Consider the following 27,577-nt stretch of genomic DNA (forward strand, 5'->3'; position numbering starts at 1 on the left):
GATGAGGAGGGGCGGGGCCCGGCGCAGGCCCCGGATGGGGAGGGGGCAGAGGCGAGGCGAGGCGAGCCCAAGGGGAGGGGGCTACCCGGGGAGCGAACCCTGGCAAGGGTAAGGCCCTGTCCGCTGCGTGCCGCGAGCTGAGCGCGCGAGTCGGGGACCGACTGGTCGGCACAAGAGGCTAAGGAGGGGGGCGGGGCGCGAGCCCCGCAACCGCCGCTGGCTTTTCCTCTTCCTCTCACTCCCGACTCCCGGGGCTGCAGGCCCCGCCCCGCTCCACCAGGTGACTGACAAAAACAAACACCCCGACGCGGCGGGCCAGCCCCCGCGGGGCGCGCAGACGCACTTGACCGCGGAGGAGAGCCTGGCCCCCTCCCTTTCCACTCTGCCCCGCCCCCGTCGAGGATGGCGGGCAGTGTACCCGGAGGGGTGAGCTAAGTCCGGACCTCGTGTTCCCGTCTCGGAGAGCGGCGGAGGGCACGAAGGCCTTTGCGACTTCCCCGGCCGAGGGCCTGAGAGAAGGCGCAGTGGGAGGAAAGAGCAATCGCTCCACGGGCGCCTGCTCCTCCTCGTTTGGCGACTTGCCACAGCGCGTCTCCTACGAGCCCCCGCGCCGTCACTTCCGCCCCATGCCGCCGCCCTTCCCCTCCTGTCAATCACCCCAGCCCTCCTCCCCTTTCCCCCCTCCCCGCCAATCTCCCCCGCCGAGACGCGCGGGCCGGGGCATTCGGCTCTCCTAACCCTCTCATTGCTCAACCTTGGCTGTCAGTCAAACGAGAAACTCGCCCCGCCTCCGCCCGTTCCCCTTCCTCCATCCCATGCGCGCACAGCCATCTTTGGCATTCCGCGGTCCATGCTGCCGCCTACTGGTAGCCGAGGTCTCTGTCCTGCGACCTGGCCCGTCCTCACCCCCGCCCCACCTCGCACTCCGGGGACTGCGGGCTTTTCTCTTGGTCCATATCCCCTCCCCACCCGAAATGCTGCCTCGGCCACCATGATGTTAATACCCGCTCCCTTCAGGTCGGACTGGGCGCCTACCCCATCTTGGGTGCCAGTCAGCCTTGACTTTGCTTTGGTGGCCAGAACTTCCCTCCGCGTCCCCCTTGAAAAGCTCAGGCACCTCTGGGGGTTCACAAAACCACCCTCATTTCCTCGCCGAACTTTCTACAGTTGGCTCCGCCTCCCAGACCTCTCTCTGGGTGGATCAGCAAGGACATTTCGGTTCGTGCTTTCCCACCATCCCCTGGGGCAGGCTAGGTAGCCCACGCTGGAATGGCAGGGGAAGCAGAGATCAGACCCATCTCCCAGATAACCAAGTTGAGACCCAGATTGGGAAAGAAGGTGGTTGGTGGAACCCAACTCAAGTCCTTTCTGATGTCACCTCCAGTTCAGCACCCCGTATTGCTCCAACCCCCACCCCCCCATCCCCCACTTGTGGGCCAAGGTCTCCTTTGGTTTGTTGTGTGGGTTTTTATTGGTTTAAACTGCATCCAGTAGGGCACTGGCTTCAAGCATGGGGCAGGTGGGAAAACCTGAGACGTGCCAGGAGAGAGGCAAGCAGGTAGGCAGGCAGAGAAGCCCAGCTGATGGAGGGGATCTAGAAGGGAAACTGAGGCAGGCTCTAAGAGCTCTGCAGCTACTGAGGAGAGACCCTAAAGCACCTCCTCCTCCTGGCCTGCTGCCCTTAGTTATCTCACAAGAATTCAGCTGGATCTCAAGGGCATCAAACAGCTAGGCTGAGAGCTATTGCTTCCTATGTCATTGGGGGGGTCACCAGAAGGTCAGATGTTTGGGAGCTGAGCCCCTGCAGGTGCCTTTCTGCTCTTCTCTCCATACTGAGGATGAGATGAGGAGGTAGGGGGAGACTCCCCCTCACTGTCCCACTCAGTCACCTGTCCTCCAGATGGAGAAGGGAAATCTCTCTGGACATTCACCAAGGACACAGCAGTCTGGTAACATTGCCCAGGGTGAAGCTCTGAGGAGACAGCTGAGGAGGAGGGGCAGGAGACAGAGACCACATCTCTCAGTCAGCCTCTGCTAGCCTACATGGTGATATCCTCCAGATGTGCTAAGCAAGCACACTTGCCCCTCCCAAGATACCTGGGTCCACCTGCCACCATTTCAGCAGGTGAAAGATCCCAGAGACAAAGGATGGAGAACATATAGGCCAAGACCTGAATCCACCCTGACAACCAGGTTCCTTTCCTGGTCTGTGACAGGTCCCAAGAATAGGACTCACCCTCTGGCTTCCCAGCTACTGATGTCCATGTCTCTAGAGAACAGAGAAGAGGGGACACGAGCGGAGCTTTGGTTCTCCATTCCTCCCCCCCCCACACACACACATACATACTCCATTGCACTACAAGATTGTCCTGTTCAGGGGCAGTGGAGATCACAGGGGCTGAGATGCCGCCCCCCCCCCCAGTGTGCCCCTCATCTTCCTCACACTTTGCCCCATCCAAATATGGCTTTGAAAACAAAACAGGGAGACACCCAAGGTGGGGAACCAATGCCCCAAAGGAGGGGTGAAGCCCCCTCAATCACAGGGAGGAGATTTTGACAGTGTTGTGAGGAATATCAGAAGGGCCCAGGCTGGAGTTTTGGACAGCCCCCCTGTTACTGCTGCTGCCCCCAGAGGGTCTTCCAGGCCCCTTCCCACTGTCACTGGCAGGCGAATGTGGTTGGCTCTCATCTGGGGTGTTTGCTGGGGGGGTGGGGATGCTGATGATGGCTGCCACCAGGTCCTGACTGTCACAATTCAGAGTCAGGCTGTCATGAGTCTTGGCATTGAGGCTGGCTCGGCTGGTGGATGGAAGCAGAAAGGGAGAGAGGGTCTTGGGGTAGGATCCAAGATCCACCACCTTGGGTGAGGCAGTCTAACCCATAAGCCTCAATTTCCTTATCCATAAAATGGGAGACTGAATGATAACTGAGATTCCTTCCAGGGTAAATGTCTTGAGTCCCTGGGCTGTGAAAGGGCGCGCCATTGCACGCTGCCCTCTAAAATCTTATCTTAGTGGGATTGCATTCAGCTTTATCTGCACCTGTGGCACCTAGGGCCCCCTACCCAAATCTTCGCTTCCTGGCCCCAAGTAATGGAGGCCACATTACCTCTGGGGTCCTGGGCTATGGTGCCCAGCGAGAGTGTCCAGCTCCTGCATACTGCCTCGGCTGACAGAGGCAGTGGAGTTGGCCAAGCGAATGGCCCGGCGCTGCTTGGTCCGTCGGGGGCAGCAGGAAGAGATCAGACTGCTAGTCCGAGCGCTGGTTCCCATGACAGCCTGGGAAGACACAGAGGTGCTGCGGCTGGTGCGGCCACCCAGGGAAATGACTCCCAGTGCTTCACTGAAGGTAGACTCATCTGTGAACTCATGTGACTGGGGGGAGAGAAGAGACGTAGAGAGAGAGAGAGAGAGAGAGAGAGAGAGAGAGAGAGAGAGAGAGAGAGAGAGAGAGAGGAGAGTTAGCATCAGGGGGTATTTAGAGCCTTAGGGGAACAAGCAATGGCAGGCAGGACCCAAAGGAGGAGGGAGCACAGACAGGGAGGCCAAGAGCCTGAGCAGGGCACAAAGAAAGGACTCAGGATTCCAGAGATGGCTTTTGGGCAATGGGAAGGGGTCAGCAGGGAGACAGAGAGAGAAGGATCTCACTGTGGTCTTCTCCAGACAGTGCAAAAGATGATGGTGCTGCTGTTCAAAAGCTGAGCGGCTTCGTGTGCTCAGTGCTGGCTGTTCGGCCCCATCTTGGTCCTAGGGCGCACAGGCAGAGCATCAGGTGAGCCACCTCAGCAGCAAAGCCCTATTCCTTGCCCCCTCCCCTGGCCAGCTTTCAGAGCCCTGTGCCCAGGGCGGCACCCCACCTCCAGGCCCCTGCTGCGCTTGTACTGAAGGAAGGCTGTCGTGGTCCCACTCTTGGCCATCCGGATTCTTGCCAGCCGCACCTTCTGCTGTGCCCGGCGCTTGTCGGCACGCTGGTTCTGATGGTAGATTCGGCTGAAGTTGGAGACAATGACAGGCACCGGCAGGGCGATGACCAGCACCCCGCTGAGCGAGCAGATGGAGCCAAAGATTTTTCCCGCAATTGTGCTGGGCACCATGTCCCCATACCTGCGGGCACACACCCAATGCTGGATTTGGGCTCCCTTCAGCCCTAATCCCAAACCTGAATGTGTGCAGGAACAGATGGGGGGAGGGGGGGCTGTGGAATGGAGATGGGAGACCCAGTGCCCTCTCGAGGTGGGGATTGGAGTGGAAAAGGCCATTTGTGATATCTAGGTGCAAGGCAGTCATTTTACAGAGTGGGAAGTACCAAAGGCAGGACCTTTGGTCTCTGAGACTCATTATAACAAGGGGTGTGGATGCCATGTTGTCTACCCCTAAGTTCCTATGTGACTCAAAGATACCACAGTGGAGGAACAGTTAGGCACCCACAGAAGCCTGGATCCACTCACACAGGCCCTTTGCTCTCTCTGGGCCTCAGGTGACTTACACACAGACAATTAAGAGCCCTGCTCAGAGGTTATTCTCCTACCCCATTGGCACCAATGGGATCCCTCTGAGTCCCTGCTCCTGGCTTTCTCACAGCTCTGACAAAATCATGTGACTGCCTGTCTGGTAACTCCCCAGAGACCCAGGCTAAGTCCTTCACCTTCTCTGTGCCTCAGTCTACCTCTGGAACCCTCTGCTTTGGGCCTGCTCCCTTTGAGGGTCTTTTAAAGACAGAGAAAACTGGAAAGACACAGAGGAGCTGATGCACCAGGGGGACGAGTGACAGAAGATCAAGCTCAAGCAACACAGCGAGTAACCACAGTTCCAGAGGACCGATGTGGAAACAGACTCAAGATGCACAGTAAAACACACGGCATCTGCCTTGTTTGACTCTACATGTTTGACATGGAGATTTTCTTTTCCTTTTCTTAATCATTCAGTGGAGAGGGAGAAAAAGAAACACTTATTCATTGAAGGAGAATAAAATTGATGTGGAGGACAGAAAAAAAAGAAAACAAGCCCTCTGAAGTCTCCCTTAGACTCTGGAATTGCAGTTTGGCCAAATAGCATCACGCCACCTGAGTGACCCTCACAGCGCAGATCCCTCTGGAAAATGAGGAGGTGGGCCCCCTTTTGACTGCAAGAGCAAGATTTCACAGCTTGGTTAGGACACTCCCTGGCTCCTTCACTGTTCCCTGCCTGCCCCATGGTAACTCTCCCTCTCCCCTCTCCACACTGGGCAACTTGCACTCAATCCCTTTTCCTCCCTGGACCTCAGTCTTGCCCCCATGCTCCATCCTTCTGACAAAGAGAGACAGAATGGCAGACTGGATATAATGTGTTGGCCTTGGAGTCAGCTGCTGGCCAAGCCCCCGTGTAACATGCGAACTTTAATCACACCCATCGATTTCCTTTCCATCCAAGTCACTTACCCGAGAGTGGTCATAGTAACAATGGTGTACCAGAAGGCAGCTGGGATGCTGGTAAAGTTCGTCTTGCTGGTACCTTTCTCAGCATAGAACATGACGGTGGCAAAGATGATGATAGCCATGGTAAGGGAGAAGAGGAGGAAGCCTAGTTCAGAAGCACAACTCTTGAGTGTGTAGCCCAGAATGCGGAGGCCCTGGGAGTGCCTGGAGAACTTGAAGATTCGGAAGACTCGGAAGACACGTAAGGTCACAAAGGCCCCAGACAGGTCGTCATTCTTAGGCACAAAGAGCCCAATGTAGTAGGGCAGGATGGCCACAGCATCGATGAGGCTCATGACGCTGCGGAGGAAGCGGCCCCGACTGGGGGCTGCAAACAGCCTCAGGAGGTACTCCCCTGTGAAGATGAGCACACAGGCCGTGTCCATGCAGAAGAAGGCCAGTGGGAAGCGGTCCCCACAGGGCTCCTCCCGCCAGCCAGCCCTGCCACCAGCTGTACAGGGGATGGTCTCTACCACATTGGCGATGACGGAGACTGCAATGAAGAAGCCTGTCACATAGTAGAACACCAATGCCATGGTGCTCGTATGTGGGTTCTCAAAGGCTCGCCACAGGCGCTGGCGAAAGGGGCTGCCAGGCGGCAGAGCCCAATCTGCCCCAGCTCCTCCAGGTCCCCCCAGCTCGGCCTCCTCATCTTCGGCCAGACGTTCGGCATTCTCTTTCTTGCGGTCTCGGTACTCTTCTAGGCAACAGTCACCAATGAGCTCCGGCACTATGCCATAGAACGCTAACTCCTCATCAAAAGCCTAAGGGACAGAAAAGGACTGGAGAGGAGAGAAAGGGGGCAAAAGGGCCACTGTCCCTCTCCATGTGCACCCTACCCTAGGGAGGAAGCGTCCCCATCTCCTCCTTGGCCTCTGGTCATTTTCTCTCTTTTGGGACTCCCTGACTGACCAGCAGATTTTTTCTCTCTACCTTGAGGAGAAGCCTGAGACTGACCCAAAAAATCCCGTGTGCCTTGGGGGAGCCTGCCCAGAGAGGGAAAGGAGGAATCTGGGTGGAGCCCCTGCCCTCTCTCCCAAGAAGCCATTGGCTCACTCTTTATGCTTGCCTTGGGCAAGTCCTGCCCGAGTTCCCAGATATTCTCTTCCCTTCCCATGCCATCTCGCCCCCACCCCCCTCAACTTTGTACACTGAGGCAAGTGGTGGCCTTCCCTCAAGTTGTCCTCTCCGGGCCACAGCAGGCCCCAGGCTCACCTGGATGCACTCCTGTCTTGGACAGTGGAGGCGCCCAGTCCTGTAGAAGTTGAGGACATGCCTGAAGAGGTCCGGGTCCCGGTCAAAGAAGTATTCTCCAGAGTCCGGGTCAAAAAAAAATTCCTTTTCCGAGCTACCCAGCAGCGTGTCTGGGTAACGGTCCAAGGTATTCTTCCACGTCTGGAAGCGTCGCCCACTGACGTTCACCACCAGCACCTCATCACTGCGGGCCTCACAGCCCTGGGGGGCGGCAGGCAGTGGCTGCTGAGCTAGAGGGAGCCAACCCACAGCAGCTGCCCTGGCGAAAGGCAGCCAAGTTGCTACCCCAGCTGCCATGCTCCAAGCACCCAGCCCTGTACAGGCAGGGCTGGGCACAGGCTGCCCAACTCAGGCGGGCATCTGCCCTGGAAACACCGGGACGCAGCTGCGGGAGAGGACCGGCTCGGGATTGAGGCTGAGGTGGCACAGGCCCAAAGTCAGACCCAGCTGAGAAGAGGAGAGGGAAGAAGGCTGCGTGCCAGCGGAGGGAAGGGAGAAAAAGGGGGTCTGAGGACCAGAAAGAAAGCTGAGGCAGCCTGAGGGGATCAGAGAGCCATCTGTAGCTGGAGAAGGGGCTGCAGATCTGGAGCCTGAGCGCTGGCGGGGGACAGGGGGAGGCTGGGGTGCCCCTGGCCAAGGGACCGAGGCCAGCTCCAAAGGGCAGGGCAGGGCTTTTTCCCGGGGTATAGGACTGCCAGGGGCCAGGTGGCGGCCAGTGCTGGTATGAGTAGGGAGTGAAGCTGTGCGGCTGGGGCTGGGCTCTGCGCAGGGGCGGGGCCTTGAGGGGCGGGGCGGGGCCGCAGCAGGGACAGGGGGCTCCCCACAAGCTAGGGATGGAGCGATGGCTGCAGGGAGGATCCCCTTCCACTCTGCCCTCCTCGACCCAGCCCGTCCTGCTGCCTTCTCCTGGCCCCTCCCCGGGGGCGGGGCGGGGCGGGAATGCCAGGGCTTCCCACTGCTGCAGCTGCTGCAGCTGCCCGGCTTCTCCTCCTCCTCCTCTAGCAGACAGAAGGTTGGAGGATGGAGGGGCGGGCCCAACATTTGGGAGGTGCTTTCCCAGCCCCCACTCTCTCCTGAGGGGGGAGTCAGTACCTGAGCCTTCCAACTCCCTCCTCCATGTTCAACCCAGTTTCCCACTGCCCATTTCAGAATGCTATCCGCAGCCTCCTCTTCCTGGGCACCAAAACACCACCCCCTACTCCCACCTCCAAGCCTACCCCCGCTCCCGCTTTGGTCCCTGGGGTCGGAGCTCAGCAGCACTTAGCTGGAAACAACTTAGATCAATGGAAAGATTGGAGGGGGCCACTGAGCCTTTAATGGGCCTTGGAGGAAGGGAGTATCATCTCTGCAGTGTTGTCCTTTGGGCACTGGTGGGGCCATGGGGGAGGGAGGCACGAATTGCTACATGGGTGGGGGCAGGGGGTGTCCCCACTGAGACCCTGTGTCAGGCCCATTCTAGGTAATATTGTCTCTAGCTCTTCTGAAAAATGAGTGTTCATGCATATGAGGAACTGGTTCCTTGCTGCAAAATAGGAATGGAGGCCACACTGGCCAGCCAAAGGAAGGAGGCTTTGGGATGAAGGGGGAGATGGCCTGTTAATCCCAATGAGGCAAGTGGAGGCACCATCCTCAGGAGTCCCAGGCTACCCTAGGTTAGCCCTGGACACTCAGCAAATAAGAGGCAACAAGATTTTCAGGCAGGAGAGGAAGGTAGGACGTTATTCTTTCAGGGAAATAGTCACACAAGTCAAGACCTCAACAGAGCACACAGGCACAGTACAGTACATTTGGACTTGAATCTCTTTCCCCGGTTCTCCCCCCCTCCCCCAAAGTGCAACAGCCACAGTGGATCAGGAGACATAAATAGAGTCATGCACAGGGACAGATGCAGGCTGGGGTGGGGGGGGGGCCTGGCTAGCCTGCACCCCCCTGCCCAGGCTGGGCCAGCCGGCTGGGCTGCATCTCGTTCTCAGCTGGCATCTCCAGACACGGAAGGTGAGGACTCTGCACCCCCAATACACTCCTTGCTGAGCCTCACGATTTCCTGGGAGAGCACTTCTATGTCCTGGGGGCAGAGGGATGAAGATGCAGAAGTAGACCTCCCCAGCTCCAATCCCACCCCGCTCCCCGCCATGGAGAAGGGGCTGCCCTCTCCACACCTTGTGGAGGTGCATGTTTTTGGTGAGTTGTTCCTCCAACATGTTCTGGAGCTTCTTGTTCATCTCTCGGAGGTTTTCGTCCCCTGGCTTCACCAAGTCCCGAAGGACGCTGCCCAGGCCGCTCCTGTCTGTGTGGCCCGAGGGGCCAGAGACATCTGCAGGGGGAGGCAGGGCCTGGGACTGGGGCCTCCAGACCTGGCCATGGACCCACAAGGAGCCTGGGAAGGAGGGAAGGAAGGAAGGAGCCTGGGAAGGAGGGAAGGAAGGAGGGGAGGTGCTGACCAATGCGGCTGTCCATGACGTAAGTCTCGATGATGGCACTCTTCCGGCACAGGTCCTCTGCCATTGAGGCACTGCTTACCTCCAGGTGCTTCACCTGTTAAGGCCCAGAGTCACCAATGTCCTCACAGGCTGAGCCTGGGCCCACCGCCCCTCCCTTTGAAGGCCCATGGTGGGCACCTTCTCCTCCAGCATCCATTTCTCTTGCTGAGTCTCTGCCAGCCGCTCAAATAGCTCGGCTACCTCTTCATCTGACAGCTCTGCCGGCCGAGCTGGGCCTGGGGGGCTCCCTGAGGATGACTAAAGAGGGCCACAAGATCTTGGGCTGCAAAGTCCCCACAATCCCTCCCCACCGGACCCTGGGCCCAGCCGCCTTTGACAAATGTGTCATCCAGACCTGAAATCTCTGCTGAGCAAACTTTCTAAGCCTGTGGGCTTTTTGGTTCTTTGTCTTCTCAGTGTAGATGAGGCCAAGCTCCGTCTTGTGTGAGCAGGTCAGGACTGGGCCCCTGGGCTGCCTGCTGCCCCACCCGCCCTCCTGCCCTCCCTTCTCCCCAGGACTCCCTGTACCCGAGCAGCGCCAGCTGAGCCCTCTTTCTCCCGAAGGACTTCCCGGTAGCTGAAGGAGGAGACGCTGCTGCTGTCACCAGTTTGTGCCCGACTGGGTGAGTTCATCTCTGCCAGGACTAGCTCCTCAAAGCCTGTGGGATAGAGGGGGAAGGGAAAGTGGCCTCAGTCCTCATACCTCCCCAAGGAGGCATGCACACGCACACGCGCGCGCGCGCGCACACACACACACACACACACACACACACACACACACACAGGCACACACAGGCACATGCACACGCCTCCACCCCATCCTTCAGGAGAGCAGAAAGCCCATGCTCACTGGCAGCTAGGAGGGGAGCAGCAGTGGAAGGCTCACTCCCTGCCCCCCAATCCCTGTTCCCATGCAGGGGCTTCTGGGGCACTCACCCGAGCGGCTCTTGCTGTTGGTCAGGAGCTCCTGGAGCCGCTCCTGCAGCTTATCAGCCCGCTTCCGTTCTAGGTGCAGCTGCCGCTTTAGGTCCTTCAGCTTTGGAATGGGACACAAGGGGGAAGGTGCTCAGAAGGCAGAGGCTGCTGCTGGCACGGCAGCTCTGAGGCCCACTGTCCCAGGCTGGCTGCTCACCGCGGCACTCCCTTTCTTCTCCAGAATGCGCTGCCCATCTGCCACATCCTTCACTTCCTGCTGCAGCCGAGCAATGGTGTCCAGGTGGTCGCCACATAAGGCCTCGGCCTCCTGCAGCCGGCCTTCGGCCGCCTGCACCTCCTCTTCTTTCCGCTAGGAACAGCGGGAGCCATGAGCCCAATGGGTGGGGGGTCCCAGGCTAGGCCAGGCCCCCACTCCCCAGGGGGCCCCGGGCCCACCTGCAGCTCAGCCTTGTGGCGGTCCTCCTCCACGCGCAGGCTCTCCTGGTGTCCCTGGTGCTGTTCCTCTAAGGCCTCCTGCGTGTGAAGAAGGCGGGCCTGAGCACAGGTGGCCTGGGCTGCTGGGGTCTGCAACGTGGTGGGGGTGGGGAGCTGCACTTCACCTCTGCCTCCTTCAGGCGCCGCTCAAACCAACCCTTAGCTCCTTCCATTGACTGCAACTGGGTCCGCAACTCCTCCACTATCTGCTGTAGGCTCTCCAGCTCTCGGGCCCGAGCCTGAGGAGAGGAGAGTCCTGGTAACAGCTGTCCCCCTACCGCCACCTTGGAGAGCACCCCCAACTCATCCAGTCCGGAACAAAAGGATCCTGTCCCTCAGAGGTTCTACTGCTGTTGAGAGCACTAACAGTCTGCCTCGAATCTGCCATCAGAGTGATTTTTCCTAACAGGCAGGTCTGACCATGTCACTCCCCTTCTCAAGAAACTCTAGTGGCTCCCTAGGGCCTCAAGGATCAAATACAAATGCTTCGAGACCCTCACAATTTAGTTCCCACCACCATCTGGCCTCCCTCCTCTGCTATAGGAGCCCCAGTAGAACAGAGGCTTCACACCTTCTCCTCCCGGATCTGGGCTCGCAGCTCTTCCTCCTGCCTCCGCCTGCCATCATGGAGCTGCCGAAGCTCACGCTCGTAGCGAGCCCGCACCGCCAACACGTCCTTTTCAGCCTGCAGCCTGGCTGAGCTCAGCTCCTCCTTGTGTCGTGACTTTTCCTGCAGGGCCTCAGCAGCCACCTCATCCAGAAGGGCCTTCCTCTTTTCAGCACTCTGTAGGACACAACTGAGCTGGCTCCTGAGGCCCCAGGACCCCAAGCCCACCTTGTGAACATCTACAATAAGGGGCTGGGCTGGGCTGCTGGCAACTGGCCGGCCTCTCCTCTGAATCATCCTTCCCGTAAGATCATAAAGAGACTGTCAGCCACTCCAGCATTCCCTTGGTCAAAAAGGAAGCGTCACTTCTCACTGGCCATTCCTTTTATCACCAAGTGGCTGGTGGGACTGGAATGGAAGAGCTTTTCAAGAAAGTCAGCCATTTCCTCCAACCAACCTGAAAGGGCCCTGGGAATGGCCCCAAAAAGAGACCAAGATCCAAGAGTTGGCTCCAAAGCCCACATTGCAGCCATGAGAACCCCAAGGGAACCTGGCAGACCCTCAGAAGAACATTCCAGAGAATCACCTTCCGAGCCTCCTCCAGCTCCTGCCCTAGGACCTGAAGCTGTTCCAAAAGCCGACCATTCGCTCGCAGGGATTCCTGAGGAGTGTTAAGGAGTGTTAAGCATCTAGACCCCCAAGCCATGGCCCTAGATCGAGGAAGAAAAGGGAGGCAGGTAATCATCACAAGTCACCTGGAGCTGAGAGCGAAGGTCATCTCTCTGGCCTGCCAGGGCCTCCAACTCTGCCTGGCGCTGCTGTAGCTCAGTGGCCAGGCCTGCAGTCTGCTCCCGCAAGGCACACAGCTCCTGGGCCTTGGTTGTCTGGATCTGAGGGGAACCCAGGAGGGACAGGGGCCTAAGAGGGCCATCCCATGGATACCAAGAAAAAAAGCAAGGGGGGAGAGAGAAGGCACATGCCCAAGGGAGGTGCGGAGAGCCAGAGGCAGAGCCACATGGAGAGGGTGCACCCTGGCCCCAATACCTGCTCTAGGGCGGCCAGGTTGGTCCGCAGGGCATCGTTCTCTGCCAACAGTGCCTGCACCTGCTCTTGTGAGTCTGCGCTTTGGCAGGCCGCCTGGTTCCCCAGGGGTGCCAAGCCCGGAGAGAAGACACAGAGGGATCCAGAGGAAGGAAAAGGAGAAAGAGAAAAAGAGACAAGCAAATACACAAAGACCGTGCGGTGCCAGGTTTTCCTGAGACCTGCTTCTTGCCAACAAAGAGAGCAACTTCAAGCCATACCTGGTCCTGCAGGGCCCGGAGGGCACTAGCGTGGTCCTGGCGCTCAGCTTGGCACTGCTCCCTTAGCTCGGCTAGACTCTGGATGGGGTAGGGCAAAACAAAGTCAAACTGCCTGGCTCTCTGGCTTGCTGCCCCTCCCCCCTAACCATGGCCAACCTGGTTGGCAGCCTGAAGCTCCTGGTGCAGCTTCTGAGTCCGGGCTAACTGGGCTTTGAGATCTGCTTCCTGGTGCTGCCGGAGTTCTTCAATTTTATTCCTGTTGGGGGAGAAGATGAGGTGTGCTGCTGACCCGGCCCCTGGTCTCCCTCAGTGCTTCCAAGCGACACCCAGCCCCATACCTGCTGTCATTGTACAAGGCCTCCTTTTCTGTCTGAAGGCGGAAGAAGCTGAACAAGGGAAGGAAAGCAAAGTGGGCTGAGCAGCTTCGGGAGCCTCCCCCCAGCAAGCCCCAGCTCTCAAGGGATCCCCACGTACCTCTCCTGTTTCTTCTTCAGCTTCTCCGATAGCTGTGGGATAGAAAGGCCGTGGGCCTCAGGACACCATGAAGCTAACATAAGGGACTATGCAAGAGCAGGACTAGGCAAGGGAGGGGTTACCACTGAAACCTGCCCCCTACTGGCAAAAGATCCATGAGAGTTAGAACCCACCAGACTGGAGGTGATTCAGGGAGAAGGGGGCAAAGACTCCTGAGGGTCCAAAGGAGCTGGGCTCCTTACTATGTTGGGATAGAGTCGAAATGGTTTGGTGCTAAGAAAGGAAAGTGGAGTTGAAGTACCAGGGAAACTGAGGTGGGGGAGAAAGGAGGGGACCCCAGCCAGGGCCTCCTGTCACAAAGGGCTGGGCAAAGTCCCACCTTGGCTACCTCCTCCTGAAGCTTTGCCGTCTCCGCCTGCTTCGAGCTCTGTAGATAAATGCAGCCGCCACCAGATTTAAGGGGTGTAGCTAGTGACCTGACCTCCCTGAGGCATCACAGCCACCTCCCCCCAGCCCTGAGGCCTACCTCAAGCCCCTGCAAACGCTCCCGAAGTAGCCTCTTCTCCTCCTTCTCCATTTCCCACTTCAGCTCGGCCTCTGCTAAAGGGGGTGGGGCTACTGGGCCTCCTGGAGGGTCCCCACAGCCCCCAGCCTCATCCTTCCTAGCAGTCCCTGGCAAGCTGGGGGAACCGGTCTGTTTTTTCTCATAGCGTTCCTGCAGGGCTGAGCAGATGCAGGGGGGTTGAGCCCTGCTACCTCCTCAGGGGACCCCAGGTCCCCTCCCGCCACCACTTTTGGGGCCCTGGGCTTGTACCTGTGACATTCCTCTGGAGGGCTGTGTTCTCTGCCTGCAGGCGCAGAAGCTCCCCATCCATGGGGCTGCTTGCTGTGCTAGGAGGCCCCGGTCCGGCAGAGCCCTCCTTTAGCTGCTGATTCTCTTGCTCCAGCTGCTCAATCTGTGCACAAAGCTGAAGGACAATGAGAAGCAGCTCAGGGACTGTGACTATAGGAGCAGGCCTCAAGATCAAGCCAGCATTGGGCAGCTGAGGCCCCACCCCCTTCCCCTGCCAGGTGGCACAGACCTTACTGAGCTCCTGAAGGAGCGTGCTGTTCTGCAGCCGGAAGTCATCTTCCTGACTGTGGAGTTTCCCCTGCAACATCTGGTTCTCACTGAGCAGAACATCCACTTCCTGGGACACGAAGAGGGGTGCACATGTGGGCACAAGGAGGAAGGAGCGTACAGAACACAAGTGGGCGTGAAACATGTGAAAGACCAGGCAACTGATATCAACCAGAGGAGGGAGAGAAAGAGCAAGGGGGGGGGGGGGGGGAGGATAGAGAGGGGTAGAGGAAAGGGGAAGGAGAGGAGAGAACGCCATCCCTCTCATCCCTCCTTGGGATTCAATAGAGTCCTTTCTGTGAGTTTCTGGCATTGGCATCTACCCTCCATTGTAGGTTTCACCTTTTGCGAACCCCTCGGGGAGTTTCTCTTAGTGTCCCCCGTTAGCTCTTCAAAAAGCACACTCCTGTGCCTTTGTTTCATTTGATGGGGTTGAGTATTACAGGGACTTTCATGGAAGCGTCTCGGGGGGAAACGACACGACACGGGACTTTCCTCCAGGAGAGAGAGAAGACTCCGGAATCCCAGAAAATCAAACCCAGAAGGGAGTTTAGAGATTGACCTTGTCCAAACCCCCTCACCCTTGTTTATTTTATCTACAGGGGAGACTGAGGTCCCAGAGAGGGCCAAGGCCTGGTTCAGTGTTACACAGTGAGTTGGAGGACCCAAGTTTCTCCTCCAGGCAACAAATGATAAGGTCCACGGGCTGAAATCACCTTTGTCTAACCAGGCCCCAGAGATGCCTAATTCCTGCCCCTTCAAGTTCTCCTCACCTGTGCTTTCTTGCTCTTGCTCAGGGCCTGCAAGATAAGAAAGGAAAAAGACAAAAAATGGTCACAAGAGAAACCACTAAGAGACTAAAAGAATAGGAAATGAAGTAAATGAAATACAACCTTTGGTGGGGGCAGTGAAGTGAGATTGAAGGAAATACCATTGAGGGCAGGGACTAGGGGGAGAAGTGGGGAGAGAGGGAGAAAGGGCAAGGTTCAAGGGAAACTACTCAAGTAGAAAGAACTTGAAATAGGGACTTTGAAGAAAGGCAGGGTCATCCTGGCCACCTTCTGGGCTCGGGCAAATTCCTTATCCAGAAACACGATTCTCTGCCGAAGGGACGTGAGCTCTAAAGGAGAAAACAGGCATGGCGTCCATAGGGGACTAGAGGTGGCTCCCCGAGTCCCATAGCGGCAGGGCAGCCCAAAGATGTCGCTGCTGATCCCCAGGCCAGGCCCCCATCTAGCTCTGTGGCCCCCTTTTCCCCAGCAGCCTTACCAACACCATTTTTTCTCAGCTCGTCTGACAGCTGGTAGTTCTGGGTCCGAAGCTCCAGTAGCTGGGCCTGGGGGGGGGGGAAGGCGGGGGTCCCCCCTTTCCTCATTACCACTCCCTCCCTCCGTTGTAGGTTTCACCTTTTGCGAACCCCTCAGGGAGTTTCTCTGCCCCCCCCCCCCATCCTTTTGAAGTCGACACAGCGGCGCCTCTTTAAAGGGGGGCCCTCTTCCTCCAGAATTGAAGGACCCCTTCCCCCCCCACCCCCCGCACTACTCTGTGACCCCTTCCGGTCCCATGGGTCCTCCCACCTCCCTCCACTGCCCTCCTTGGATCCCTATTGGTTCTTCCTGTCCTCAGTGGCCTCCTGGACCCTGCCTTCCTCCGACCCTCACTGGGTGCCTAGCCTCTCAGTGCTTTCCTTGGGCTCCTATTGGCCGTCCTTCCATTCAGAGCCCTGCTGTGCCCGCCCTCCCTGGACCCCTATTGGTCCCTCTTTCGCTAGGCCCTGCCGGCACCGCCCCCAGACTATCCCTCTCGAAGCATTCGATCCCGCTCCCCTCCCCCCCCGAGCCCTTTACGGGCTCCTCCCGCAAGATTCCGAGGCAGTCCCCCTCCCCGCTTCCAGTCGGTACCCTCAGAACCCCGCCTGGCCCTCCCCGGGCCCCCGCGCCTTGTCTCCAGGCACCTGCATCCGTTGAAACTCCTCCTCGGAAAGAGCCTGCGCCATGTTCCCGGCTCCCCCCCCCCCCCCCCGGCCCCGGCTGCCGCCTCCGGCGCCGTGAGCGCAGGCGCAGCGGTCTCAGCTGGGCTACGACTCCGGGAAGGTAGGACGCTACCAATGGCAGGGGTGAAAAAGGGAAGGGCGTTGCGAAGAGGGAAGGACTAAGACGACAGACTCGACGTCTCTCCCTCTCTCCCCCCGTCTACTCCGCTGTTGGTGACTCCCGGTGGGAAGAGAGGGTTCTGGGAAGGCCGACGTATACGTACGCCGGAAGTTCCGTCACGTCCGCCCCGCCTCTTCCCCTCTCCTCGCTTTATGCCGGGGGTGGGGAAAAATCGGAATGGGCTCGGTCGGGCCTCGAGCACCCCGGGACCTCTCCGCTGGTGCTTCTCCGCCCCAAAGGGCTCCCCAGCACCCTTTCCCTCCCCCATTCCGAAAAGGACGGGGCCGATTTCACAGCGCTTTAACAAAGTTGAGCCATGGTTTATTGAGTGTGCCAAGAGAAGCGGAGCCCGCGGGCTGTCAACGACATTCCCCCTCCCTCCCACGCAGTCCAACCTGCAGCACCCGGGGTCTACTCGGCCGGGGCGGTGGGGGGAAGGAGGAAGCCCTTCTTCCGTCCAGGCCCCGCCCCCTCTCGCTCGCCGACGGGAGGGGGAAGCGGGAAGGGAAGGGGTGGGAATGTCTGCGCCGAGGGCTCCCGGGAGGCGGGGCTTCATCAGGACTCCTCCTCCATGCTGAAACTGCTTCTCCGGCTGCTGCTCCCCTTGGACTGGGCCGGGGAGACTGAGGAGAGCAGGGGATCAGTGGCCGCCCGCAGAGGGGACAGCCCCGCCCCTGGGCCCGGGCCCAGGGCTCCAGCTGCAGCGGCCTCCTCCTCCTCCATCAGAATGTCCTCCAGGCCGAGCTGGAAGGGATCTTCGCCCAGCTCCCCGAGGGGATCCCCGGGAAAGTGCAGATCCAGGAGAGCTTCAGGCGGGGGTGGCAGGGGTTGCGGGCCACCACACTCAGCTGGCTCGGCCTTAGGGGCAGGGGACAAGGGCAGGCCGTGGATCTGGGCTTGGAGTTCCAGCTCCTGCAAAGGGCACAGAGTGAGAAGGAGGATTCAGGAGCTGCCACCCTTGGGAGCAGCCAAGGAAATCAAGGGGGAGAGTGGTTAGGTCACTTGGCCATGGTCACAAGCCTTGTGTCTGAAGCACCATCTTGCAAGCCCTGTCCCCACCTAATCTGCGTTTCAGACTCCCGGGGAAAAAGACAACCAACATCCTGAACTCCAGAAGCTTTTCTTTTCCCCCGTCTTCAAAAGCCATGTGCCCCCCCTACCCTCCTCTGCAAGGAAAGGAAGGAAAGTGGGCAGGCCCACCTGGACCCTGAGCTGCAGGCTTCGGTTCGCTTGCTCCAGCACCCGCTGGCGGTTCTCCAGGTCCTTGGCTCTCTGCTGCTCTTTCTGGAGTTTGCGGATATAGTCCACTGAGGCCTTCAGTATGGTTCCCTTGTTCAGTCGAATTTCCCTAGGCCATAGAGCAAAGAGTCTAAGAACCAGTGCCCAAGTCTTTGCCATTCCCTTCCCCCCACCTCCTAGGCTCTGGGAGGACCCATAGGAAGGCTGGCACTGATAGCGGGAGACCGGGCAGAACTGGGACAGCAAACACAAACTAAAGAAACCCACTTTTTACAGAGAATGCTGAAGGTCCCAAGTAACAATCAGGATTCAAACCCACATCTTGCCTCCAAACCTGTTCTCAAGCACAATAGTTTTCTTCTCTGAAATGAGTAGATATTGTCAGGTCCCAAGGTCCCAGTACTCATTTCATGAATGGAAAAAAAACTACTGGCCCAGGGAGGCTTAGGACCTTGCCTTGGGACATATATCCTGGATTAAAAGGAGAAAATCTTGCCCCAACCCTGAGAAGCCACACTTTCAGAGCCACTCCCATCCCCAGAAGGACTCACGGGTCACTGGACTTGGGGATCAGGGTGCCCAGCTCCTTGATCCGGTCATTGATGTTAAACCGTCTCCGCCGCTCAACTGAGAAAAGGGTTAGAACAAAGCTGTGTGGTCTGTCTGGAAGGGAGCCAGGCCCCAGGATTCCCAGGCCCCAGGATTCCCTGGCCCCAGGATTCCCTAGCCCCATCTCCCCCAAGGCTCACTAAGGTTGTGATTGTCCTTCTTCTGACGCTCCTTCAGAAGGGCCTTTGCCTCGTTCTCTGCAGGGAAGGGACAGAGAAGAGCCAGGTCAAGGAAGGGAGCCACCCCCAGCCATGGCCCCCAGCCCAGCCTAGCTCCTAGCCCTGAAGCTGCTAGTCCACAAACAATGGCCTCTGATTCCCCTCCCAACAGCCACCCAATCGTAGTCTGCGTCAGGTGTTTGCGAAGCTCCCCTGTACCCCAGCCCTTGAGTCCCCGCTACTTGGGTCATGACTGCTGAAGTGCTAGACTTTCTAGCACTGTGAGGGGAGGGAAGACTGGGGGAGGAGAACAGCTCACCGGAAATCTCCTGCTTGATACTGGTCAGCTCAGCAGGGCAGGAGTTGCTGACAGGGACAGCTGGGGTCACGGCACTGGGGCCACTGTACACATCCAGCAGGTTCCCAGAAACGGGCAGCTTTTTTTGGGGGGGTGGGGATGAGACTTACCAGGTCTCCCCCCCACCCAATTCACCCTCTATCTGCCCCCACAAATCCCTGGCCAAACTTTGCAATGTCCTAATCTTTCCATCTCCAGAAGGAGCCCTTAAAGAGAGTGTTGGAATCCAAATGACAGGGTCCCCAGGCTCCATCCCAGGGGCAGAGGGCACTCATAAATGGGACAACTAAATCCAAATCTCCACCCATAGGAGAGAGGAATGGTGTTAAAGGACACGCTACAATTCCACCTGTCATCTGGCTCCTTTTGATCCTAACCAAATCAGGGCCTTTGCTCTTAAAGCAAATATCCCCATGACCCTCCTCCCCATATCCTAGGCACATCTAAAGCTCACTGTGCTTGGGAGCTGCAGTCCCCCAGGGCCTCCAGGCAGGTAGCCAAGCATCTCATCATTGTAACTGGACTCCAAGCTGATGATCTCATCAATCACATCATCAATCTGAGAACCAGAGAGGAAACCAGGTGGCAGGGAAAGGGTTGACTTCAGCTTGAGCTAAGTACTCTGCCCAGGGGCCCCAGGGTGGGGGGGGCTTACCTCCTTTTCTGAACTGGATCCAATGTTGAGAAGGGCCATGGGGCTATTAGGGGCACTTCCTGCAGCTGGCTGGGACCTCTCAGCTGAAGTGCCCTCAGCAGGTGGTGGTGTCAGGGCCTGAGAGGCGAGCTTGGGGCCAAGTGTAGTTGACAGGTACTGTTTGACCTGCTGGCGCCTGGCCTGCTGCAGGTGGTAGCGGGTAGGGTTCTCGAGGTGTGTCTGGACCTGGGATGGAGGGGCCAGAGAACAATCAGGATACTAAAATCCCCTTTAGCAGCCTAACCCAGGCCCCAGCTGGCCTATACCCTCACAGAATTATCTATTTAGATTTGGAAGCAACTTCAGCCATGACCTCTTCTCTCATCCTTTCACTAGAGAATTGAGAACTGAGGTTAGAATTAGAAAGCTAGTTCAGAGCTGTCCCAGCTGGGAGGGCCCTCCAAAGACCAGCTAGGCTGGGTGCTCTTTTGTTCTCAATTTCAGTTAGAAGTGAGGAAAAGGTAAGGTGACTTTTCTCATCTAAGCTCACAGACCACCCTGCTGAAATTGCTCTCTGGAAGAATCCTTGCTCTAAGCCAGCCTCCTCAAATGAAGGCAGCCCAGAGATGAGCCTTCCTCGAGCCTGCACACAAGTCTCACCTTCAGTACCTCCACTGGCACCTGAGCAGAGGCGGGCCGGGTAAGCCCCACCCCAGCAGAAGGGCCGCCAGGGCTAGCCCCAACTACCACCGAGATGGCTGGGGATGATGGAGGGGCTGGCCCGCTTGGGAAGGTGGCTGAGGCCGCCCGCTCCCGCCGTTCCCGCTGCTCCTGCTCTTGTGCCTGGGCCCTCATTAGCTGCTGGCGGAGGAGGATCCGTGAAGACATGACTAGAGACGATGAAGCTGGAGGCTGTGAAGAGGCTGCTGGGGCTGCCTGGGAAGGGAGGCTAGAAAGGAAAGAAAAAAGACAGAAGGGGCGGCTGACAAGCCACAGTGACCAGCAGACATGAGGGTTTGGGAGAAAGAGACAGGGACAGGAGGGACAAAGATTTCCCAATCATGCCTGGAACACAGATGACTCAGCATATTCTTTTTCAGTGCCCAGGGAGGGACAGACAGAAGAGGGGGAGCCTGAACCCCTGGTGGCCTGAGGTCACAGGCCCTTGATACCTGGAATGGAGGGGCTGACTCTTCAGCTCATAGAAGCTATCTGGGGTCAGGGATAAGGCGTTCTCCAGCTCAATGTCGGCCACGATCCCAGACTCAGGGAGCAGGGAGTTCAGGCTACAAGGAGAACAGGTGGATATTGGGGGATCATGTGATCCCCATCTAACCCCCACCCCCAACCCCAGTTATGGCTCTGTTTCTCACAGATACTAGATAGGCCCTAGGTCCTGGAGCTGGTGAAATCCCTGAGGTTCTCTGGGCCCTGGGGTCCTGAGTGTGACAAGAAGAACGTTCTGGTTCTGTGGTTGTGGGAGGAGAGTTGGGAAGGTGTGAAAAGGGTTTGGTAAAGGGCCAGGAAAAGCTTCCCTATGAGACTGAGGGCAGGGACTGTCTATTGCCATCGCTTAGCATAGTGCCTGGCACATAGTTGGCACTTAATTTTTACTGACTGACCTAAGAAAAGAGTCAGGGAGAAAGTTAGATTTCTGGGAACTGAGGATTTCTGAACAGGGAAAAGCCAAAGGAAGCAAAAGTTCAGGGCACTGGAAAATACTTGAGAAGTCATGGGAATTAGAGCTAGAGGGACCTTAGGCCTAAGCAGGGCCAACTTTTTCATTTTTCAAGCAATAAACTGAGGCCCAGAGTAGCGAGCTGACTTGCCCAATGACATCCAGATAGTGAAATAAGTAGCAGAGCCAGAATGTCAGGCGTGGGCACTTGCAAGAGGGACCAGGAAGAGAAGAAAGAAAGTGAAGAGGGGAATGAAACAAGAGCAAAGCAGAGATTTCACCCTCAGGGGATGAGCCAGGGGAACGATGTTGGAGTAGATTTCCAGCTCCTCGAGTGCCCCCACTTCTTTGTGGACATCCAAGAAGGCTCAACAAAGAAATGAGGAGACGTGGATCCCAACTAGTTCGTGAAGGAATGGAAAAGAGCTTTCAAGAGTTACGGAGATGCTCAGGGACTGGAGCCAGCAGGGGAGAGACACAGGGAGCACTGAAAGGCGGCTTCGGAAGGGGGAGGCTAGAACAGATGAACTAATCTAACAGATAAACTAAGAGAAACAGTCAAGGGGGGAGGTGGCTGCAAGAGGCCAGGAAAACGGAAACAAAACAAAACAAAAACCAGGCAGAGGGAGCCGAGCCGGCGCCTCCCTCCTCCGCCCCCCGCCCCGTGCCTCCCTACTCCCTGTGCCTCCCTCCCACAGGTCCATTTCCCAGAGGAGGAGTTTCCTCGAAGGGGGACACTCAAACTCTGGAAAGAGGGGAAAACGGATGGGGGGAGGGGACCCAAAAGGCTCAGAGCAGAGAGCAATTCCAATCCTTGACAACCAAGAGATTAAGCTAGGAGTTCCAACGGTGCACGGGAAGGGGAATGACTAATCCGGGCCCTCCTTATGCCAGTCTGTGCCTTTTCCCAGGCCGCCGGGTCCCCTCCCGAGGCCAAGGGCCTCCCTAGACTCCAGGTCCCCGCCTCCTCCTGTCTCCCAAGGCCCGGAGGAGCCCCCCGAGACTCAACAGTTGCCCCCTCCTGGGGCCCCAGCCTCTGGGTGGGCCCTGATCAGAGGGGAGCTAAGTGACCCTCCACATCGTAGAGGGGGAGGAGACACCCGCCCCGCCTTCCCTAAAATACACCGGGCGCAGGAGCCCCAGCCCCGGGTCCCCTCCAACCTGAGCAGCGAACCCGAGCTGCCGCCGCCGCCGCTTCCGGAGGGCCCTCCGGGCCGCCGCTCTTCCAATAGCACGAAGACGGCGGGGGCGCCGGTGGTCCCCCGCGCTCCAGGCCCAGCGCTCACGGGCTCAGCTGAGTCCCGGCCCGGCTCCGCCCCAGACACCGACATGGGCACCGACATAGACGAGGACGTTGATATGGGCGCCAGCGGCCGCAGGATCGTTCCGTCCCTCAAGGCCCGCCGGCCGCCATCGGCGCCAGCCCGCCGGCCAGGAGCCGAGCCGAGCCGAGCGGAGCCGGACACGGTCAGGGGAAGGAGGAGGAGGCGGTCTCCGGCCTCCTCCGGGCGCCGGCGTCAGCCACCCGGGCTGGGTTCTGACTCATCGCCAGCCCGCCCCTCCCCGCCCCGCCGCACCGGAGACACGCCTCCGGAAGTGACGACAACCTCACGCAGGCCTACTCCGGGGCCAATCACCGCATACTAATGGAGCTAGGGCCTCGCCCCCGGAAACCAAGTAGGCCCCACCCCCTGACTTCAGCCAGTTATCGGAGGCGGGTCCAGGCGAGACGGGCCACACCCCCTCGCCGTTCTTCTCCAGGGTATTGATCAAAGGCTCCCGTACGCACCGCCCTCGACTCGTGACGTAGTAGGCTCACAGGCGGGACTACCTACAGCCACCACCTCCCCTTCTCATCCCGCTCCTTATGCAGATTTTGGGGGCGGAGCTACTCCAAGGCATATACACGCGCGCTCACACATACGCACACATTTGCACACACACTCTAAGACAAACAGTGCTCATCCGTGCTTGGAGGTGGGGCTACGTACCCGACGAGGAGGATACATTCCGCAAGTGAATAGCACCCAGACCCTGTCCCTGCCCCGCTCCTCGCCCCCCTCCCTTAGCCACTGAGGGCGTCACGCACCGGCACCTCCCCCTCCGGGGACGTCTGATTTACATGCGGAGTTACGACAGACAGCGCCTTCGGCCGCTAACCCTGGAGTTCCAAGCTCCCGTGTGATATCGCGAGAAGGACTCAGGGTTTCTCGCCCCGCCCCCCGCCCCCCGTGTGACCTGGGCCTGCTTCTCAGTCTGTCGTCCCGTCGGCCCCGGCTGTGGGCGTCGCCGTCCGTGTCTCCTGCCCCTCGAGTGGCGCGTCTCACGGGGTAATGCCTTCCTGGGCGGGCGCGGCCTCCGTGCGGCCCAAAGCAGGCTCTCCGATCCCAGCTTCTTAACTTCCGGAGCGCCAGCCGTGCCCTAGAGGATGGCGCTCAGTGGTCGGGCCCCTGGCATCCCTTGTGTGGCACGGTGGGAAGAGGACCCCAGTTAAGATCCTGCCTCAGACACTCCTGTACTAGCTTTGTGCCTCAGTTTCCTCATCTGGAAAATAGGCATAGTACTTTGGCATCTAGGGTTCTTGTGAGGTTGTATGTGCAAAGTGCTCTGCAAACCTGGAAGCGCACGTTACTTGTTGCTCTTTCACACACAGGGCTCGGTTTGGTTTTTCAACCCAGCAGTGAGCATGCACCTGAAACCGTGCAGCAGCACTCACAAGATGTTGGGCTTGAAAAGACACACGTGGCCAATCCATCCCAGATAGTTTATCTGTCCATTCCTGCCATCAGTACAAATGTCAGGCACTTAGTGAACACAAGTGTTAGGTGTTGGATTGGAGCAAAGCAGGACATACCCATGCATGCAGTCTACAGACAAATCCAAGCATTTTCTAAATATTGGACCCTGATTGGTCCTTCATTGCACTCATACCAAGAGACAAGCTCTATAGGACTTCTAACCAAATGCATGTTGAAATTTGGACAATAACATTCTTCATCCACTTGATCTTTCAGCCCAAACTTCTTTGGATGCTTAAAGATTTCTCCCAAGAGAGTAAGCAGTGTCCAGGGGCTTGATGCAGTCCACTAAGAGGAGCATCTACAAGACCTCCCCATCTGTGGAACATCCTTCCTAGGTCTGGACTATGTACTGCATCTCTTCCATCAGATCACAAAATTCCTTTGGCAAGTAGACAGCCTTCTGTGTTAATGTCTAGAATCACATGTTCACTGATCAGTGGTATTCCAGTTGCCACTTTATGACACTTTATAAAAGAGCCTATAAGGTGGTGATTTTGCTCTATGGAGAGAGTGTGTGTGTATGTTTACAGATATATAAATATATGTATATATCCTTGTTTAGCCTTGGGGGAGGGAATTGGGAGGGGGTAAGTGAGGGTAATAAAAGTAAAAAGTTCACAGCAGAGAACAAGAAAACCTAGAAAGAGGTAAACAAAAGCTGGACAGTTTTGAAGACAATGTGTAATCTTTATTAGATAGGCTTTCTTCAAATGGAAGTTTATGGTTTTATATTGAATCTTCTCTTATGTTCTGCTGTATGCGAGATAATAAAAAGCAAAACACAGAACATTAAAGCAAAGTGGAAAAAACTGGAAAAGTATATAATATCTCATAGCAAAAGCATCTGACCCAGAAAACAGGTCAAGGCAAGATCATTTCAAAATCTTCCTGAAAACCTTGATCCCCCCAAAAAAACAAAGAGCCTACATATCATATTTCAAGAAATTGTAAAAGAAAACTGCCCACATGTTTGAGAGCCAGAGGAGGGCAATGTAGAAATAGAAAAGCTCCATTAGTTAGATTCCCCAAAAGAAAAACTTCCACTAACATCAGAGTCAAATCTCAAAGCTCTAAGTCAAAGAAAAAAGACTGCAAGTAACACAAAGAATTTATGGACTGAGCCATAGTCTGTGCCACACATCACTTCATCACCACTGTAATTATAAAAGAGTGGAGAGCTTGAAATGAAATTCCAGAAAGTAAAACACAGAGCCTGAAGACCCAAAATAACCTAGCTAGCGAAAGAGAAGAGTTCTTCAGGGGCAAATAAGGACTTTCTTTTTTTTTCTTTGTTTTTTTTATAAATTAATTTCTTTGTTTTCAGTTTTCTACAATCACTTCCAAAAGTCTTAGATTTTCTCCCCCTCCTCCCCCCTCCCTCCCTGAGATGGCATACAATCTTATATGGGTTCTACACACGCATTTTTATTAACCACATTTTCACATTCATCATGTTGTGCTGGGGATGGAAGCTCAATTCCATGTGGACAGTCTCGGGCGGGTAAAGGTGGGAACTTCTAAATCTTAGAGTTCTCACGAGACCCCCCAGGAAACGACTGCGAATCGAGGTGAACTGAGCTATCTTGTGTATTTCCGCCTCTTCCCGTGAGAAACGTGATGGGAGAGAGCTCTCCCCGCCCTCGAGATTGTCCCGGATCTGGGCACACTATTGTTATCTAACAGCACGGTATTCAGATGCAAACTATGCTGCTGGAGGGTTTAAGTAGGATCAGGAAAGCCTGAAAGTTCTCTTGGGCGGAGGGGCGCAGGGCGGACAGGACACAAGGCTCCGCTTTCCCTCTCTCTTCTCTCCCCTCCCCCTCTCTCCCCACTTCTACTTCTACTTCCAATCTCTTATTGAAAGATATTTGCCTCCTTGGGAGATTCTTCGCTCCCTCCTAAGGAAGAATTCCCCTGCACTTGTAACTAGACCCTGAAATAAAGCTCAACCCTTGTTCGACTCTGGAACGTCCTTTCTCTCATACGAGCATCCGGTTTGGCCAGCCGAAGACCTCTGATAGAGGTAAGGGAAGATTCGGGTAGCCCACAGGCCTCTAGGCCTGGCAATGTTGCATAGCAGAATTAAAACGAATGGGAGAAACCATGAGAAAAACCAAACTAAACCAAGACATAACACAAGAGAAAATAGTCTGCTTGATCCGGCATTCCAATTCCATAGTTCTTTCTCTGGATGTGGACAGGATTTTGCCTTAAGAGTCCTTTGGGAATGCTTTAGGTCCTTGCATTGCTGTGAAGGACTAAGTCTACCAGAAAAATTCCTCATACACTGTGGTTGTTGCTGTGTACAGAGTTGTCCAGGTTCTGCTCCTTTCACTCAGCATCAGTTCATATAAGTCCTTCCAGCCTTCTCTGAAGTTCTCCTGTTCATTGTTTCTTATAGTACGATAGTATTCTATTACATTCATATACCACAACTTGTTCAGCCATTGCAAATAATCACTTTCAAGAAATCCCTGTTCAAAACACCAGAGCTGAGTGGAAATTTTAATGTGCAAACACAAGGAGTCAAGAAAAATATAAAAGGTGAAGATGAGTGCAAAATGAGAAGGACTGAGGAAGGATAAACTGCTTACATTTGAATAATAGGAGATGATACACATGTCCCCTCTGAAGCCCATTGTCATGAGAAGGGCAGAGGAGCATAATCACATACAGAGCCTGTGAGCAGTTTTGTTAGGCTTTGATCATCTTTGAAGAACAGAAAGGGACATGAATACACTACAGGGAAAGAGGAAGAGGATGGGCAAGTGGACAATCAGAAGCTGATCCAAACAAGGAGGAAGGAGCGGAAGGAGCAGATGCCACTCACATATCACTCTTATCTGAACTGGGTCAAAGGAGGAATGAATGAATGCACATACGTGCTACACACACACACACACACACACACACACACACACACATACACAATCCACAAAAACGTGTTTCACTCAATAGGGAAACAGGAGGTAAAGGGGAATAAGAAGGAGAGACCGTTAACAGAGAGATTTGTTGTTCACTTGTTTCAGTCATGGCTGACTCTTTGTGACCCCATTTGGGGATTTCTTTTTTTAAAATTTATTTTAAACATAAATACACAATAGGAAAAAAAATTCATTGCCATGTGCATAGCAGAATAATAAGAGAGGATTCAAAATAGACAGCAATTAATTTCCATTTCACGAAAGCCTATATACTAAATACCACCCCATGTGTTCTGAGCTGTCCATCTTTCCTCTGCTTCCTTGGGAGTTTTCTTTTGTTTTCTGCTGGGTATGTTTTACTTTGTTCTTTTTTCCTTTCTTCCTGTAGAAGGCTACAGTTAAAGCAGGGATAGATAGGTATAGATATGTACATACACATATATACATATATACAACCATGTAGACATACATACACTTACATGTACATAGATATTTATAATCAATTACATATATACATATGCATCTATATACATTCATATCCATCTATATAAGACCGTGGGGCAGCTAGGTGGTGCAGTGGATAGAGCCAGTGCAGGAGTCAGGAGAACCTGAGTTCAAATCTCACCTCAGACACTTAACACTAGCTGTGCAACCTTGGGCAAGTCACTTAACCCCAACTGCCTCATCCTGGGTCATCTCCAGTCATCCTAACGAGTATCAGGTCACTGGATTCAGATGGCTCTGGAGAAGAACTGAGGCTGGTGACCTGCCTCACTCAAAACAAAGTCAAGTGCAAGTCATGTCATTATTTCTCTGATGGTGCAGTCTTCTTCAGCAAAGAAGGATGAACACAACGATATAAGACCATAGTATAATTCTCCTCTGTTTCGCTGAGGATGGAAAATATCTTCCTTGATAATTTCAA

The 27,577-nt window shown here is 55.9% G+C and overlaps 3 protein-coding genes and 1 long non-coding RNA gene across 8 annotated transcripts; 1 reads left to right on the forward strand and 3 right to left on the reverse strand.

Annotated features, from left to right (window-relative positions):
* Positions 1-2,351: 2,351 nt before the first annotated feature.
* KCND1 (potassium voltage-gated channel subfamily D member 1) lies at positions 2,352-7,101 on the reverse strand. Its single transcript, XM_072626160.1, has 6 exons — positions 6,668-7,101; positions 5,417-6,216; positions 3,857-4,103; positions 3,648-3,746; positions 3,109-3,374; positions 2,352-2,799 (listed from the first exon to the last, which is right to left on the reverse strand). Exons 1-6 carry the CDS (start codon positions 7,001-7,003, stop codon positions 2,538-2,540), a joined length of 2,010 nt encoding a protein of 669 aa, XP_072482261.1. The 5' UTR covers positions 7,004-7,101; the 3' UTR covers positions 2,352-2,537.
* A 1,295-nt stretch (positions 7,102-8,396) lies between these two features.
* On the reverse strand, positions 8,397-16,313 carry GRIPAP1 (GRIP1 associated protein 1). Of its 4 annotated transcripts, XM_072626146.1 has the most exons (25): positions 16,053-16,172; positions 15,368-15,434; positions 15,157-15,218; positions 14,872-14,898; positions 14,061-14,168; positions 13,793-13,946; positions 13,505-13,701; positions 13,358-13,405; positions 12,979-13,010; positions 12,843-12,890; positions 12,661-12,760; positions 12,505-12,582; positions 12,248-12,340; positions 11,959-12,093; positions 11,790-11,864; positions 11,168-11,380; positions 10,722-10,835; positions 10,558-10,635; positions 10,319-10,471; positions 10,123-10,222; positions 9,715-9,845; positions 9,325-9,444; positions 9,148-9,241; positions 8,866-9,020; positions 8,397-8,771 (listed from the first exon to the last, which is right to left on the reverse strand). In XM_072626146.1, exons 1-25 carry the CDS (start codon positions 16,092-16,094, stop codon positions 8,676-8,678), a joined length of 2,520 nt encoding a protein of 839 aa, XP_072482247.1. In that variant the 5' UTR covers positions 16,095-16,172; the 3' UTR covers positions 8,397-8,675. The 4 variants fall into 4 exon arrangements, with proteins under 4 accessions (XP_072482247.1, XP_072482248.1, XP_072482249.1 ...); XM_072626147.1 differs by lacking the exon at positions 12,248-12,340 and having other exon boundaries at positions 16,053-16,313; XM_072626148.1 differs by lacking the exons at positions 12,248-12,340; positions 16,053-16,172 and having other exon boundaries at positions 15,368-15,680.
* Positions 16,314-16,550: 237 nt separating this feature from the next.
* On the reverse strand, positions 16,551-22,979 carry TFE3 (transcription factor binding to IGHM enhancer 3). 2 transcript variants are annotated; one of them, XM_072626164.1, is made up of 10 exons: positions 22,089-22,979; positions 20,422-20,535; positions 19,910-20,198; positions 19,271-19,495; positions 19,070-19,174; positions 18,577-18,694; positions 18,240-18,296; positions 18,042-18,117; positions 17,452-17,599; positions 16,551-17,163 (listed from the first exon to the last, which is right to left on the reverse strand). In XM_072626164.1, exons 1-10 carry the CDS (start codon positions 22,268-22,270, stop codon positions 16,807-16,809), a joined length of 1,671 nt encoding a protein of 556 aa, XP_072482265.1. In that variant the 5' UTR covers positions 22,271-22,979; the 3' UTR covers positions 16,551-16,806. The 2 variants fall into 2 exon arrangements, with proteins under 2 accessions (XP_072482265.1, XP_072482266.1); XM_072626165.1 differs by lacking the exon at positions 20,422-20,535 and having other exon boundaries at positions 22,089-22,406.
* On the forward strand, positions 22,973-24,230 carry LOC140515453 (uncharacterized). The gene is made up of 2 exons (XR_011971032.1): positions 22,973-23,257; positions 23,942-24,230. It is a non-coding gene; the product is annotated as an uncharacterized lncRNA (long non-coding RNA).
* The last annotated feature ends 3,347 nt before the right edge of the window (positions 24,231-27,577 follow it).

The sequence above is a fragment of the Notamacropus eugenii genome, chromosome X (genome assembly GCF_028372415.1).
Source record: "Notamacropus eugenii isolate mMacEug1 chromosome X, mMacEug1.pri_v2, whole genome shotgun sequence".
Classification (NCBI taxonomy): Eukaryota; Metazoa; Chordata; class Mammalia; order Diprotodontia; family Macropodidae; genus Notamacropus; species Notamacropus eugenii.

What these genes read in the sequence shown, in the direction of transcription:
- KCND1 (XM_072626160.1), bottom strand. Translation starts at nt 7,003, where the DNA reads ATGGCAGCTGGGGTAGCAACTTGGCTGCCTTTCGCCAGGGCAGCTGCT. An exon ending in CAAGACAGGAGTGCATCCAG is followed by an intron (nt 6,217 to 6,667) that starts GTGAGCCTGGGG and finishes TCTGTCCCTTAG; the next exon opens with GCTTTTGATGAGGAGTTAGC. An exon ending in ACTGTCTGGAGAAGACCACA is followed by an intron (nt 3,375 to 3,647) that starts GTGAGATCCTTC and finishes CTCTCCCCCCAG; the next exon opens with TCACATGAGTTCACAGATGA.
- GRIPAP1 (XM_072626146.1), bottom strand. Translation starts at nt 16,094, where the DNA reads ATGGCGCAGGCTCTTTCCGAGGAGGAGTTTCAACGGATGCAG. An exon ending in AATTTGCCCGAGCCCAGAAG is followed by an intron (nt 14,899 to 15,156) that starts GTGGCCAGGATG and finishes CTTATCTTGCAG; the next exon opens with GCCCTGAGCAAGAGCAAGAA. An exon ending in CTGAAGAAGAAACAGGAGAG is followed by an intron (nt 12,891 to 12,978) that starts GTACGTGGGGAT and finishes TCCCTTGTTCAG; the next exon opens with CTTCTTCCGCCTTCAGACAG.
- TFE3 (XM_072626164.1), bottom strand. Translation starts at nt 22,270, where the DNA reads ATGTCGGTGCCCATGTCGGTGTCTGGGGCGGAGCCGGGCCGGGACTCA. An exon ending in TGCCAGTGGAGGTACTGAAG is followed by an intron (nt 19,496 to 19,909) that starts GTGAGACTTGTG and finishes CCTCCATCCCAG; the next exon opens with GTCCAGACACACCTCGAGAA. An exon ending in ATCCCCAAGTCCAGTGACCC is followed by an intron (nt 17,600 to 18,041) that starts GTGAGTCCTTCT and finishes TCTATGGCCTAG; the next exon opens with GGAAATTCGACTGAACAAGG.